The 14,433-nt window shown below is 37.8% G+C and overlaps 1 protein-coding gene across 29 annotated transcripts in view; it reads left to right on the top strand.

Moving 5' to 3' along the window:
- Window positions 1-14,433, top strand: part of CREM (cAMP responsive element modulator) — a 73,598-nt gene that overhangs the window by 12,532 nt on the left and 46,633 nt on the right. For all 29 annotated transcript variants that reach the window (XR_010411649.1, XM_064591843.1, XM_064591844.1 and 26 more), the window contains one exon: window positions 8,181-8,304. Coding sequence is in view for 28 of the 29 variants with exons in the window: in XM_064591843.1 (XP_064447913.1) it covers window positions 8,181-8,304 (124 nt within the window). In the remaining variant the exon portion in view is untranslated. The remainder of the gene's footprint in view (window positions 1-8,180; window positions 8,305-14,433) is intronic.

Here is a 14,433-nt window from a genome sequence, read left to right as displayed (position 1 = left end):
TATTCTTGGATACATCTCTTCAATTTTAACTATAAGATACATGGTGAACAATGAAGGATTGTAATGGATTTTTCTCTTATTCTTCATAAATGAATTTTGTCTGGACTAACTGAGGCTGATTTTCAGGTGTTAGTGTGGTATGTATATCATTTACACTGAGTTCTGGGTCGTAAATCTCCCACTGAAATACTGTTTGAAAATGCCTAATATAGTGCTTGACCCATGTTGAACATTTAATTCTTAGTTGAATCTTCTTCCCTGAGTCCTGCCCTAGGGCTGGTTTTTAGTGGGTTTAAGAGGTTTGTACTAGAGAGCAGTTGGGTATTGATCAGTAGAATAAACAGGCTTGAAAATGATAGGGTATATATTTTAAATAGATAGCACTGGCTTAGTCTTCTGTAGATGATTTTTACCTTCAAATACATTGATTTTATTTTACTTATTATTTTTTAAAAATACTCTTTTTTTTTTTTAAAGTAATCTCTGCATCCAATGTGGGGTTCGCACTCATGAGCCTGAGATCAAGAGTCACGTGCTTCACCGACTGAGCCAGCCAGGCACCCTTCAAATAAATTGATTTTAGTATCAAACTTGTACTGAATGACATGTACTGGTCACTATACTAGGCACTCTAGAAGAATACAAATGGTATAAAATTAGAGTCCCTATATACTAGTGTGAAAGACAAAGCATATCTGGATGAAGATTGTAACAATAGTTGCAGCATACTCAAAAGCACATCTTTATTATAAAATGCTGTCTAAACTGGAATACTCAGGACACTGGCTGTGGAAGGAACCCTAGAGTTCATAAGACCTCTTGTTCACTGTCTGTCATGCTATCTATTATGTGCCCTGTAGAAAGTCACTTAATCTCTCTAAACCTTATTTTTTATCATTTTAGTGACATCTGACAGTTGTGTAGTCTTCCCAAATAGTTGATCAGTTGGTTTATTTAACAATTATGGTAGGTTCTGTGCTAGGCACTGGCAATACATTGAAATATAAGATGTAATCCCTGTCCCTGAGTTGCTTACACTAGTGTTAGTATTTTGTGAATAAATGTATTATATGCTGGACAAGTGTTATAATGGAAGTATTGCATAAAATGCTTTGGGAACTCAGAACAGAATAACTAATTCTGTCCAAGGCTATTGGAATAGGCTTTTGAAAATGGTGTCCTTCAGCCAGGCCTTGAAAAACTTGTAGGGAATTTGCCTGTTAGACAAAGAAGGGGTGAAGAGCAGTTCAGGTAGAGAGAAGAACAGATATAAAAGATTAGAACTGAGGGAATAGGATGTGTATTTGAAAGAAATGGCTTATGAGGAGGCCAGAATGCAGAATGTGGGAAGAAAGGAGTGACTGGAAATGAGGCCATAAAAGTAAAATAGGGTCACATTGTGAAAGAGATTGAATGGCAGTTTGGTTTGGTAATTGAGAATATGGACTTTGGAAAAAGATCTTAGTTCAGAACCTGGCTATGCCACTCTAATCAGATCAGATTGTTGGTAAGATTAAGTTCTTAACCTCCTTATGGAGGTTACCTCATAATCTCTAAAAGAAGAACTAAATATCCTGATCTTATAAAGTTGTTAAGGATTAAAGCCAGTAGGCGTTTACCACATGATAAGCACCAACAAATGGTTGTTGTGGTTATGATTATTGTAAGAAGTTTGACTTTTATCCTACTGTCAACAGAGGGCTACTGAAGAGTTTTAAGCTAAAATGTATGCTTGAGAAAGAACTGTTAGCATGGATTGGAATAGGGAGATTGAGCAGTGGTGAAGAAGGGACTAACTTGTTCTTTAGTAATTAGAGTCATCACACTTGGTAATGATGCTGTAGGGAATGAAAGGGAGAGGGTGTTAGAGATGACACCCAGGTTGTCACTTGATGGATGGTGGAGCCCCGTTTCCTGAGGTAAGAAACTCAGAGCAGGAACACATTTGTGGACAAAGAAGGAGGAGATTAGTCTGGACCCACTGAGTTTGAGGTACCTGTAGGGCTCCTATTTGGAGATGTTAGATAGGCATTTGAATATATGATTTTGGAATTCAAGAGAGACCTGTGGGCTGGAGATCTAGATTTGAGAGTGATAAGTCTGAAGCTGGTATTTGAAACTAGAGAAATGGATGACAGTACACAAAGGGAGATTTGAGAGTGAGGTGAAAAGGCTAAATAGAGCCCTGAAGACATGCAATGTGAACGTTGACATTGAGTAACAGAAGGAATTAGCAAAGGAGCTTGTGGAGGAGTTGTCAAAGAATGGGATGCGAGCATAAAATGCAATATGATGATGTCAAGAAGGAAGATGCCAACAGTTTTGAATACTGCTGAGGGATCAAGCCAGATAGGACTTAAAATGAACATTAGATTTAGTGACAGATTGGTTATCTTTACTAGAGAAATTTAGTGAAGCAGAAACCAGTTTTTAGGATTGTCTAGGAATAGGTGGGAGATAAAGAAATGGATATAGTGTTGGTAATTCTTTAATGTAGTTTAGCAGTGAGAGGAAGAAGAGAGGTTCAAGACAATAGCTAGAAAAGGACTTTTCAGTGGATTTGTGTGTGTGTGTGTGACTGTGAGATTGAAGAGACTTGAACCCATTTAAATCTTGATAAGAGGAGACCATTGGGGGGGAGGGTAATTGATAATATAGTTCCCTTGAAGAGGGATCCAGAGCACAGATAAAAGAATTTAAGAGAGGCAAGATAAAATGGTGGGTGTAGACATAAGTGGGTTTGTTGATTTGGTGGCAGGAAATTGAAGGAGTTCTCATCTGAACAGGAGGCAAGTCCTTACATTGAGTGTAGGGTAGTAGGTGGGCTTGGAGATTTGAGAAAAGGGAGAAAAACTTGAAAGAGTTGTAGAGAATGGAAGAGTAAGTTCACTAGGGAAACAGTAAGACTGCTGCCTATTTGAGGTTAAAAGCCATGAATTCAATAGCCTTAATAATACTCTTTTATAATTTTATTCAGTATTGTTCATCAGCCTTGGTGACAGCATAGAGGAGCTAGAATTGGTTTTATCTGAGATTGGTATTTACTACACAGATACAACAGAAAGACAAGGGACAAGAGAATTTAGAGTATTGGGAAACCATAATTAAAATGAGAAACCATGGATTCTAAGCTGAATAGGATGGGATATGAAGAAAATGGGAGGCTGATGGAAAGAGAAAGTGGTCTGGAGATGTCAGTGTGGTGGAAAAGCAGGTGTGATATGAGTAATCGAGGGGTGGATGTAAGTTGGGAGGATAGGATATTGTAGTCAGAGTGGGATGTCAGGATTAATTATTTCAGAGGTGGAGCAGCTTGGGACATGGACTATGTCCAGTGTATGACCAGCTAAGTAGATGGCAGTGGAGTAGAGAAAGTCTTGGACTGAGGCATCAGGGTGAGGCAGGGGTCCTTCCTTTGAATGTTGAACATAATCAAATAGTGGAGAGGAAAGCTTTTTTTTTTTTTAAGATTTATTTATTTGAGAGAGAGAGCACATGTGTATGAGCAGCGGGGGCGGGGGGGAGAGAATCTCAAGCAGACTCCCCACTGAGGGTGGAGCCCAATGCAGAGCTCAATCTCACAACCCTGAGATCATGACCTGAGCCTAAATCAAGAGTCAGACACTTGACTGACTGAGCCCCCCAGACACTCCGGAGAGGAAAGCTTTTAAGTCAAGTGTCAAAGTCTTCAGTTTACATCCTGGATGTGAATAGAAAATGATTATCGTGTGGATGAATATAGGATGGTATACCTGATAACTTTGGGCCTTAACAGAACAGGGGTTTCTACAAAGGCACAGAGGAGGAACAGCTAAGAAATGGTAGTGGGAATCAAGAGGATACCAGGTCAACATTCTGATTCTGATTAGGTATGCGAAGACAAGCTGCTTTCCATCAGCCTCCCATTTTCTTCATATCCCATCCTATTCAGCTTAGAATCCATGGTTTCTCATTTTAATTATGGTTTCCCAATACTCTAAATTCTCTTGTCCCTTGTCTTTCTGTTGAGGGGCTGGGGTGGGGGCTGGAGTTCCAGATAGCACATTGCAAGGGCTTGGAAGGAGAATAGGAGTAGGAGTAAGCAACTGAATTATGGGGGAAAGGAAGCACTAGTTATGAGAGGGAGAATGAAGTATGGGAGGAGCTTACATCTTTGACAGTGACCAGGGAGGTAGGAATGTGAGGTGTTAATGGATGTGATTCTGGCATGGGTGAAGGGGCATCATGGCTTAGTTTAGTTTAGTCATGACTTATAGGGAGGCCAAGTGTGATGTGTAGTCTTTAGAATGGATGGCAGCAATCATGAGGAGTAGCTACTCGGCAGCTTGGTCCAGTGTTGGGATAGGAGGTTATAGTAGAAGATGCCACATGTGGCAGGAAGGATGAATGGGGTGGCTGCTGACCTTCCATTTCTGCCTTTCTTTACTAGGAGGCTCCAGGTCTCATGGCATCCTGATTTGGCTGATACTTAGCTCTGTGGGTTTTTGTCGCTAATCTGGTACCAACTCGTATATGGACACATGCTTGTAGCTTGTTGCTTTGGTGCTTGAGTGGGTAGTGATGCTCTTGAATAAAAGAAATAGAAGGGAAGGGGCAGGCATCTGAAAACTAGATTGAGATGCTTCAAAGGAGGGGAGTGTACACAAATACAGTCTTGGGAGTCATCTGCGTATAGGATTGAAGAAGCTGTAGTATATAGATTGAAGAAAGGAAAGGGCAAAAGATTGGACTGTGGGAAGTATCCAGGAGAAAATGGGAGCAGTTAAGGTGATTACCTAACATAATGCCTGACAAAACACTTTCATGTGTGAAACATTTTGAAATGTTAATAACTTATGAAATCTTTTATTATATATAATATACATAATCTATTATACCTCAAAAAATGAGTCCTAGTTTAGGGTGACCTTTTTAAGCATTAGAGCTTTTTTTTTTGATGAAAGTCTTTCTGGATTCTATTATGTGTATCCCTCTTTTCTTAAAGTATACTGAGTATAATTAACCTTGAGTTGATGATTCAGGATAGTTATTATAAATACCACTATTGAATTTTAACTCATATTTTTCAATTTCTTGAATGTAAAGAACTTGGCGACTTTACCCTGTTTGGATCCAAATTACCGCACTCTTGGGATTCTTGATCTGCTTGTTATATTCTATGTTGTTCTCCCTCCATCGCTGCCATTGTCAGCTGTGACTTCTTATATCTAATATATTTGGAAACCAGATAAATGAGAATTGTATTTGAAATAAAAATGAATGGGTTTAAAGTAGGGACTAGGAGAGGTTCTCTTCGCTTTAGAAGTTTTAGTATATAGGCTTTAGGCCATTTGTTTTGCGTACTAACAGGTAACTTTGGCTTATTATTCAGTTGTTGACTGAATTCTACATGGATATCAAATAGTTGAAATGTTATACAGTATAGATTGACAAAATACACACTGAAGGACCTAGAGTAGAGGAGGCATCTGAGTGAGGTGGACTTTTTTTTTTTCCTCTCTACAGCTTTATTTATTTTTTAAAGATTTATTTATTTATTTATTTTAGAGTGAAAGAGAGAGGGAGAGCACGAGCAGGGGGAGGGACAGAAGGAGAGGGAAAGCAGACTTCCCTCTCAGCGGGGAGCCCCACGCAGGGCTCTATCTCAAGACCCTGAGATCATGACCAGAGCTAAAACCAAGAGTCGATGCCCAACCAACTAAGCCACCCAGGTGACCTCTCTCTAGAGCTTTAAAAGCTATTCTTTCTCTGATTCCATCCGACCTTTCTAGCCCTACTTCTACCAGTCCTGATTTGCCTCCTCCTCACTGAACCTAAATAGGCTCCCCTGGCACCTAGATTCTCTACTACAATCTGCTATTCTGTTTTCCATCCATACTCTGTACTTCCCTGCTCTCATAGTTCTCTTTTCCTCTTCTACCTGGTGAAATTCTTCTCATTGTTCAGTATATGTTTATATGGCCCCATCCTCAGGCAGATGTAATCATTACTTCCTATGTTTCCCAAAGTATTTTATGCATAACATTCTTTACAATTTAAGAAGTTACTTTACACGTGTTCCTTATGGGTCTACCTGATAGAATTTACCAATAAGCTAAGTTTTTCCTAAATTTTAATATACATCAGAATCTCTTGGATATAAAAAAAAATTAGATGCCCCAGAAAGTTTGATTCAGTAGATTTGGGGTTGAGCCGGGAATCTGCTCCCCGCCTCCCCCAACAAGTACATTAGTTACTTCTGATAGAAGTTGTCCAAGGACCAATTAATGAATGAATTCCTTCAGGTCAAGGGCTGCAATTTACCCACTTTTGTATTTTGGGGGCCTGTCATGTAGATGGTGCTAAATAAATAAATGTTTCTAAAATGAATAGTTTAGTGGGGAAGGCCTTCTAGCATAGTGTTTTGAGTTGAGACTCAAGTTCTTGGCAGAGCTCTTAAGAGAACTTTAAAAAGTGTAAGAAATAGCATAAGACAACATTTCTCAAGTTGTTTTCAGAACACTACTTTAGGACATGCCTTGTGGAAAAAGAGTTTTTGGTGGTCAGATACTTTGGGAAAATGCTGTCTATTGGATCTGCACCCTCCACCTTCTGAAGGCCCACTAGCATATTCAGGCTTCTGAGAAGTTCTGCAGCAAAGAAAACCTTTAACCCCGGATATTTAGAACTTTTTCACTAAGTGTTTCCCCCGCCCTCTTTTTTAGATAATACCTTTTCATAACCTGCAGAACTAAATGTTCTGAGGTATTCTGTTTGGGAACTGTTCACATAAGCAAACGTAGAGCCAGAAGAATTGGCAGTTTATGCAGGGTGATCTATACTTGCCTAGGCTGTTCTGAAAAATAAGAGAGATAAAGGAACTGGGGAATAGTAAGGGAAAGACATTTTTTTCATAGTAGACTATATTTTTATCATTTATAATTGCTCTAAATTGTCATGTTATAAGTTTTGAAATGATTTTCAATAGAAGTAACTTAAGTGCAGTATAAATGGGTGTGGGAATGGAAGGCTTGGATTCAGATAATGACTATTGAAATGCAAAAGAAGGTAGTAAAGTACAAGACATGGATGAAAGCTTTGTAGGATCTGGTAACTAAATCTGAAAAAGGATTTGGATATTTTAACTCAAAGTTCTAAGTGGCTTGCGTACTTTTTGGCTATATAATTAGACTACTAAAGTGAGAAAAACACATTGTATCATTGAGAGTTGAAAATAACAGTGGGGAGAATAGTTCCTATAAGTTTTTAATATTTTATTTTATTTAATTTATTTTGTTTGTAGTTTGTATTTCTTCTAGTAGGATAAAATTCATTGTAATATGGTTTATCTTATATATAGAAATAGAAATCATTAACTTAAATTGATATCATAGACAAAATTATGTCAAAATTTTTCCAGAAAAATTAGATTCTCTTCTTTAACGAAATGGGAAGCTGTAGGACGTGGTCAGCTCTGCATGATTCAATTTGAGAGGCTTGTTTATCAGAAACTGGTTAGTGCTGGCAAAGCTAGACACATCTTTATATTATAATGCATTTAATTTAGACTATGGGGAAATTCTTTGATACTATATATTATGAAACAGGTATCGAAGGCCTTGACAGTCATAGAATATTTATATTTCATGTAAAATAGAAAGCCTACTTTTTTCACTCATTTATACTGGAGGGCTTAAAATAATTATTAAGGAGACATTATTATAAGATTAACATTTTTTTATTTTAATTTTAACTTTTTAATTTTTTTAAAGATTATTTATTTATTTGACAGAGCGAGAGACAGCGAGAGAGGGAACACAAGCAGGGGGAGTGGGAGAGGGAGAAGCAGGCTTCCTGCTGAGCAGAGAACCTGATGCAGGGCTCGATCGCAGGACCCTAAGATCATGACCCGAGCCGAAGGCAGTCACTTAACCCACTGAGCCACCCCGGCACCCCAAGATTAACATTTTTTTTAAATAAGTGAATTCCTGTAAGACATTTTGCAGTGCTTCCTGCAATGGTAATGTTCATATCTGGTGAGCAGAGTTCGTTCGGAGAGTTAGGACTCTGCTACTGAACCTATTTCTTGAAAAATAAGGTAGTACAATTGATGACAGAAGTGAATATCAGAAAGCTAAGTAAAAGCAGAGAAATCTTTCAGATAGGGCCTTAATACTTCTTCCTTTTTATTGTCTTTTCAGACAAATGACCATGGAAACAATTGAATATCAGCAGGATGGAAGTGTAACAGATTCTGTGGCAAAGAGCGAATCTGCTCATATGCAGACCCAGACTGGTCAAAATTCAGTCCCTACTTTAGCTCAGGTAAATTTAATGTAGGCAGTAGGCAGGCACTGATGAAAGTGAAACTATATGGAAATAAGTATGTGCAGATTCTGTTTTCTTGAAGTTGATTTTAAGTTTCCCCTGTTGCCTGGTTATCAGCCATTCTTACTGATTTGATTTCAAAGAGAAGATACGTATTTTAGTTACTTTGCCTTGTAAGGGACACTTTGCAATGTTCCCTCCACCACCACCGCTATGCAAAAGGAAAAACAAAAACCTGCCTGCAATATGTAATCCTCAAATTACTGTTTCAGAAGGTTGGTAATTCCAAGTTGGTATAATCTTAGATTCTTAGCTGGAAATACTATAGAAATCTTACATTTGCCTAGTATATACTTGGTTTGATCTTTACTGTCTTTTTAGTTAGGTCTTTGAATTGGTTTCATATAGAGACCACCAGTATGAGTTAGTGCCTGATTTTTAGCTCCTAAAATTTATTTCTGAGATATCTATAAAAGTATGTAGTAAAAAACAAACACATTTGTTTATTTAGCTCATCACATATTTTTTGAGTACCTACTGGCTCTCGGCACTACTTAGATACATGGAGAAATGTAGTTTTGGGCCTTAAATATCTCATGGTTTAGTAGGAAGACAGGTAATTGAATGATAGCTCCAAAATAGGTACAAAATGACTAAGGCTTACGGAGGAGAGAGCAGCCAGGTGACTAGGAGTACTTTATGGAGGATTTTGCTTTTGAGCTAGATATAAAGGGTGAATAGGAGTTTGCCACGTGGACAAGGATAGGGAAGCATATTCTAGGCCAGGGAAGAGTGTGTGCAGAGGCACAAAGCCAGAGTGTTGGGGAACAATGGATAGAGGGGCTAACTGGAGCCTAGCGTCTGGGCTGGGAAGTTGAGCTGGTAAACATAAGCAGAGGTTGTATACATTTGAGAGTGTAGAGTATTCTGGATTCTAAATATTCTTGAAGCACAATGTTCCCTGTGTTTAGAACACTGATATGTGTGTGGACTGCGTGGAGGTTGGATTGGAAGTCAACCAGCCAGTAGGGGAGACACCTTTTGTGTGGAGTCATGGTAGTGTGGGATACAGTGCAGTGGTGAGATTTTCACAGTATCTTGAAGGGAGGATAGAGAGGACACCCAAGATGGCTGACTGGAGGTCCAGGGGGAATACCAGGTACTTCCTGGGTTGTCTCAGGCCAGACAGGTTCCTGTGAGGTCTCTTCTTTCCCAAGATTGGGCCCCAAGCACCCAGCCTGCTTTTCTTTCATCCTTCAAGCTCCTAACACCTACTCACTCCCTGGGGGTTTTCTCACAAGTATTCTGTGGAGCTGCATCTCCCTGGCAACACCCTTCTTTGTTACCCTGGAATATAGGCATGCAGACCTTTTGCTATTTAAGGGGGGGGGGGGGGGGCGGGCAGTCTTTTTCTTATTAAAAAAAATGTATGTTCATTGTAGAAAATTAACAAAATATATATTATTATAAAGAAGAAAATAAAAACTATCCATAATCTTAACATCCAGAGATTTAATCATTGTTAACATTTTGGTGTATATCTTTAACCTTAGGGTCTTTATGAAAAGAATACAATACACATACATTTTTTCATAAATTTGTGATCTTCGAGAGTTTTTATCACTATGATTCCTGATCTTTAATTCAGCCCTTCTTTTCCAAAGTGGTAGTTGAAAGCAAATCTTCCTTTTGCCTTCCCTTCCCTTCCCTTTAGGTCCCTTCTAACTGACTCCCTTCCCTTTAGGTCCTGGCTAACTGACCCTCACATAGCCTTCCCTCCCTCTTCTGGGCCTGCGCAGTCAAAACAGTACATCTCCATTGTCTAAAAATGATAATTTGCAGTCCTGAGGACCTTCAGCCTGGGTGACACCCAGCTCTGTGAGCATCAGTCAGAAGTTACTGAAGAGTTCAAGTAATATGAAATCTGAAAAATAACCTTGGATTTATGAGAGTTTGGAATTGAATAGGAGTCCAGTGACTAGAAACTAGGTTTTCATAGATTAGAGAAGAAATAAGAGGGAGAGGAATTAGAAATGGAAGTATAGATTATTCAAGAAATTTTTCTGTGAAACAATAGAGAAAGATGAGTCTGTGAGACAAAGGGGTGAGGACAGGAGTGTGGCAAAGTGGAGTGTTTTGAGGAAAATGGAAGGAGAGAGAGAGACACGAGAAAGCTGAATCAGATGTAGGAAAAAACCTGTGGTTTGTATTTATAATGCTTGCTTTAAAAATCTCAACTAATCAAATGTTGGTATTTATTAAATCTGGATAGCAAGTTCATAGACTTGCTATGGTATTTTTTTTCTACATATCTTAAAGATCTGATCAAAGAATAAACTATGGTTTTTATCTTTCACATATTAGGAATGTTGGGAGATTAAGAAGTACTCTGTGTGCTGATTCATTGATTACTTTGGTTAACTAAGAGTTATCCTCTATGCCATGCATGGATCATGATTTTTGAAGAATTAGGACAAATTCTTAGCAGTCAGAATTTTCTAAACATAATTAGATTCTAAACAATTAGGTTCTTGTGATGCTGAAGCTGTTCATTTGTGAGTATTCATTATGATGTGTTATTATATGATAGAAGCATTAGGAAATCAGATTGAAATCTTTATTAAAACTATAATGTATGCTAAAAGTGACTGACTTTTCTGAATAATTCCTGAGGTCCTTGTATACTTGCCGCTTGTTTCATTTTTTTCAAAGAGGACTGTTTGGTATAGGTAGGAATTTATAACAATTTCCTTTTTACATGGTCAAATTATCATTAACTAGTGTGGGAACAAAGGGTGTGACCAAAAGATCCAGTCAGTTTGATCCTTTGCATCTGGTCATTTGATAGTAGTAGTTTTGAGTGCCATGGCCTTTCCAAAGCTTCTGCCCATCGGGGTTACCACAATATAATCACATTCAGGAAGATCTGACAACTCGAGCCTGCTCTTGTCCCTCAGGCCTCTGTGTGCACCAAAGGAGGCTAGAGTTTTAAGTTTCTAGTTTGCCTGTTTTACAACTTCCCAGATGTAAATGAAATCTTTCCCTTCTACCTGTAGTCAAAAGTAAATAAAGTCACAGTGGTGATAATGTCAAAGAGCTGAAAGCAGGAGTTGCCATAAACAGATTCTGGGGATGGCAAATAATTGAGGTTAAATTGTGACTTGGCTTTCTTCTTGCCTGAGATATTTTTTATGTTGATTTATTTTTAATTGAAGCTGCTTTCTTGTTTGTTAAGTGTATGTGTTGCTATGTAAGACTAGTTTCCATCTCCCTCCGGCCCTGGAAAAACTCTTGGTAATAAGTTGGAGAGTTTATTTTAAATAACCAAGCCAGGAGGAAACCCTGTCCAAAAGCCAAAATGGTGAAAAGCAAAATTACTATATATACTTTACTGTATATACAAGTAGTTTTAAAATAGCCACATATCTTCTGCACTTAGCCAAAAGGCCAAGAAGCGATAGCCGCATATCTTCTGGAGATAATATCTTTAAATGGGTAATGGGAAGTTAAACTTTCTTTTAAAATGTAGGATTTTAAACATATACAAGGTAGAATAATGCTGCTATGTATATAAATTTGTATATACATAAACTTGATAATTACTAAGATTTTTGTAGCCTCATCTATCTTCTTTTTTTTTCTTTTTGTTGAAGTATTTTAAGCAGCTCTGCAGATCTCAGACATGTCATTTTACTCCTACTTACTTCTGGGTATGCAACTTGTAAAAGATTATGGACATTTTTTTATGTAACCAAATGTCACTGTCATACCTAATAAAATCAAGCATAATTCCTTGCAATGATACGTACTTCTTATTCACATTTCCCCATTTATCTCACAAATGTGTAATCTACTTTGAAAGAAAGAGTGAGGACACGCTGAACTTTTCTTGTTACAAGTCTCTTGGGGATTGTTAATGTCACCATGAAGATCTGGATAGGCGAGGTAATCCACATGGAGCCACTGGAAAGGATGTGCTTTAAAATAAGCTTCCCAGAGATTCATTCCTTGCAGCTGCTGATGAAGCCTATGGGCCTGAGTTTGACACCTCAACTCTAAAAGTTAAATATCTCTTTTTTGTAAATGACCAGTTCTCTAGGTGTCAGCAAAGATGAAAGGAGCAGAATCACAGGAGTCCTAGAGCTTGAAGGAAGCTCTGGAGATCATCAGGGTCAGCACTGCCTCAAGAGAATTTGTTCTAATATAAAATTTAACCTTCCCATGGACCTGTTTATTTTTGGAAACAAAGAGACTATAGGGAGCAGAAAAAAACCACTTGGGAATGTTGTTCAAGGATTATACTCTGCTAATCTCCTTTCTTATCCTGTCTGTCCTAAATGCAAACAATATGTAAAGGAGCACTTCAGAATAAAGCCGGCCTGGCATGCAGTGAGGGATTGAAGTAGGAATGATTTAACAAAGGATACATTTTAATATATGAGCTGTATGTAGGTTTTCTGTTTCAATATGGTGGGAAATTAGAATGACATTTCTCATTGCTTTGGCTGGCTGTGCCAAAAATCCATCTTCTTGGTCCTAAGTAGGACCAGGAAGGATGTGGACGGCTATCAGAAAACAAAACAAATGAAACATTTGCTATTGATAATGTGTCAGCAACATATTTGTATATTAAAGATGGTCTGCATTGTGTTAGGTTGATTTGGTATATTTACTGTCAGCTAAGTAGATCTAATTTAAGTTTAGTGTTCAATTGAATCTTGTTTTTCAACTTCAACATACTAATTCCCTTACGTGAATGACTCTTACTGAAGGAGAAGAATGTACCTCTTAAGATTTTGAGGTAAAAATTTTCATTTCAGTATTGACTTTCTATTGCTCCTTATTTTTATGTATTCCTTCCTCTGGCTCTTTTTCATTGCTTTAATTTTTTTATATAATGTTTTACTTCACTTAGAATTCTCTCTAAAAATGAACAAAAGTTGGAAGAAAAAGTAAAACTGAATTTTTTTCAGTAAATGCTATATCTGTGTTGTATGATGTTCTTTAGTCAACTAATTCAAGAAAATATACTGTTTTAAAATGTAATTCATTCTTGGGGCGCCTGGGTGGCTCAGTCTTAAGCGTCTGCCTTTGGCTCAGGTCATGGTCCCAGGGTCCTGGGATCGAGCCCCGCATCAGGCTCCCTGCTCCGTGGGAAGCCAATGCTTCTCCCTCTCCCACTCCTCCTGCTTGTGTTCCCTCTCTCACTGTGTCTCTCTCTGTCAAATAAATAAAATCTTTTAAAAAAAGTAAATAAATAAAATAAAATGTAACTCATTCTTGAAGGTAATTCAGGGTGTGAGGGAGGTAAATTAAAAGTAACTTGTGGGGCACCTGCGTGGCTCAGTCGTTAAGCGTCTGCCTTCAGCTCAGGTCATGATCCCAGGGTCCTGGGATCGAGCCCCGCATCGGGCTCCCTGCTCAGTGGGAAGCCTGCTTCTCCCTCTCCCGCTCCCCCTGCTTGTGTTCCTCTCTCGCTGTGTCTCTCTCTGTCAAATAAATAAATAAAATCTAAAAAAAAAGTAATTTGTGAACTGCTAATAGTGGGGACCATTTTGTTCAATTTGAACAAGAATTTATTATATATCTGTACTCATATTTTGTAATTTTGTCTATAGTAGCCAGCACATTTCTTTAAAGGTTAGTTTTTGGCTTTAGAATGCACTCTGTTTTCATCTTTGTGATAATACTTTGAATAAAATTTGATATTTCAAAGATAATTTAAGCAGATATAAAGCAATCAGTCAAATTTTAGAAAAAGATTTTGCTTTTATACTTATAATCAGAAAAAATGCTTACAAATTAGTTTTAGTGTTGGAGAGATTGTTAAAGATCTTCTGTCAATTATAATGATTTTCTATGAGGTTTGGATACCCTTTGTTTGATGTTCCAAGTTCTCCAGAGAGGTGATTTGTCACTAGCAATAATGGGAAAATAACTGAGTATAAACAGTTATTCTTTTTACCCCTTTTCTCTATGATTTTTTTTGTAGTAAAAGAGTAGACTAGGGAAAGATTTATAGGGGAGCTGTTATTTAAGGGGTATAGAGTTTCAGATTTGCAAGATGAAAATGTTCTGAATAATCTGTTTTTACGACAGTGTGAATATACTTACTACTGAACTATA

This window comes from Mirounga angustirostris, unplaced genomic scaffold (assembly GCF_029215605.1).
Source record: "Mirounga angustirostris isolate CCGP_5_RB_7025 unplaced genomic scaffold, mMirAng1.0.hap1 SCAF_5, whole genome shotgun sequence".
In the NCBI taxonomy this organism is placed as follows: Eukaryota; Metazoa; Chordata; class Mammalia; order Carnivora; family Phocidae; genus Mirounga; species Mirounga angustirostris.
This window is presented reverse-complemented; position numbering and strand designations above follow the sequence as displayed.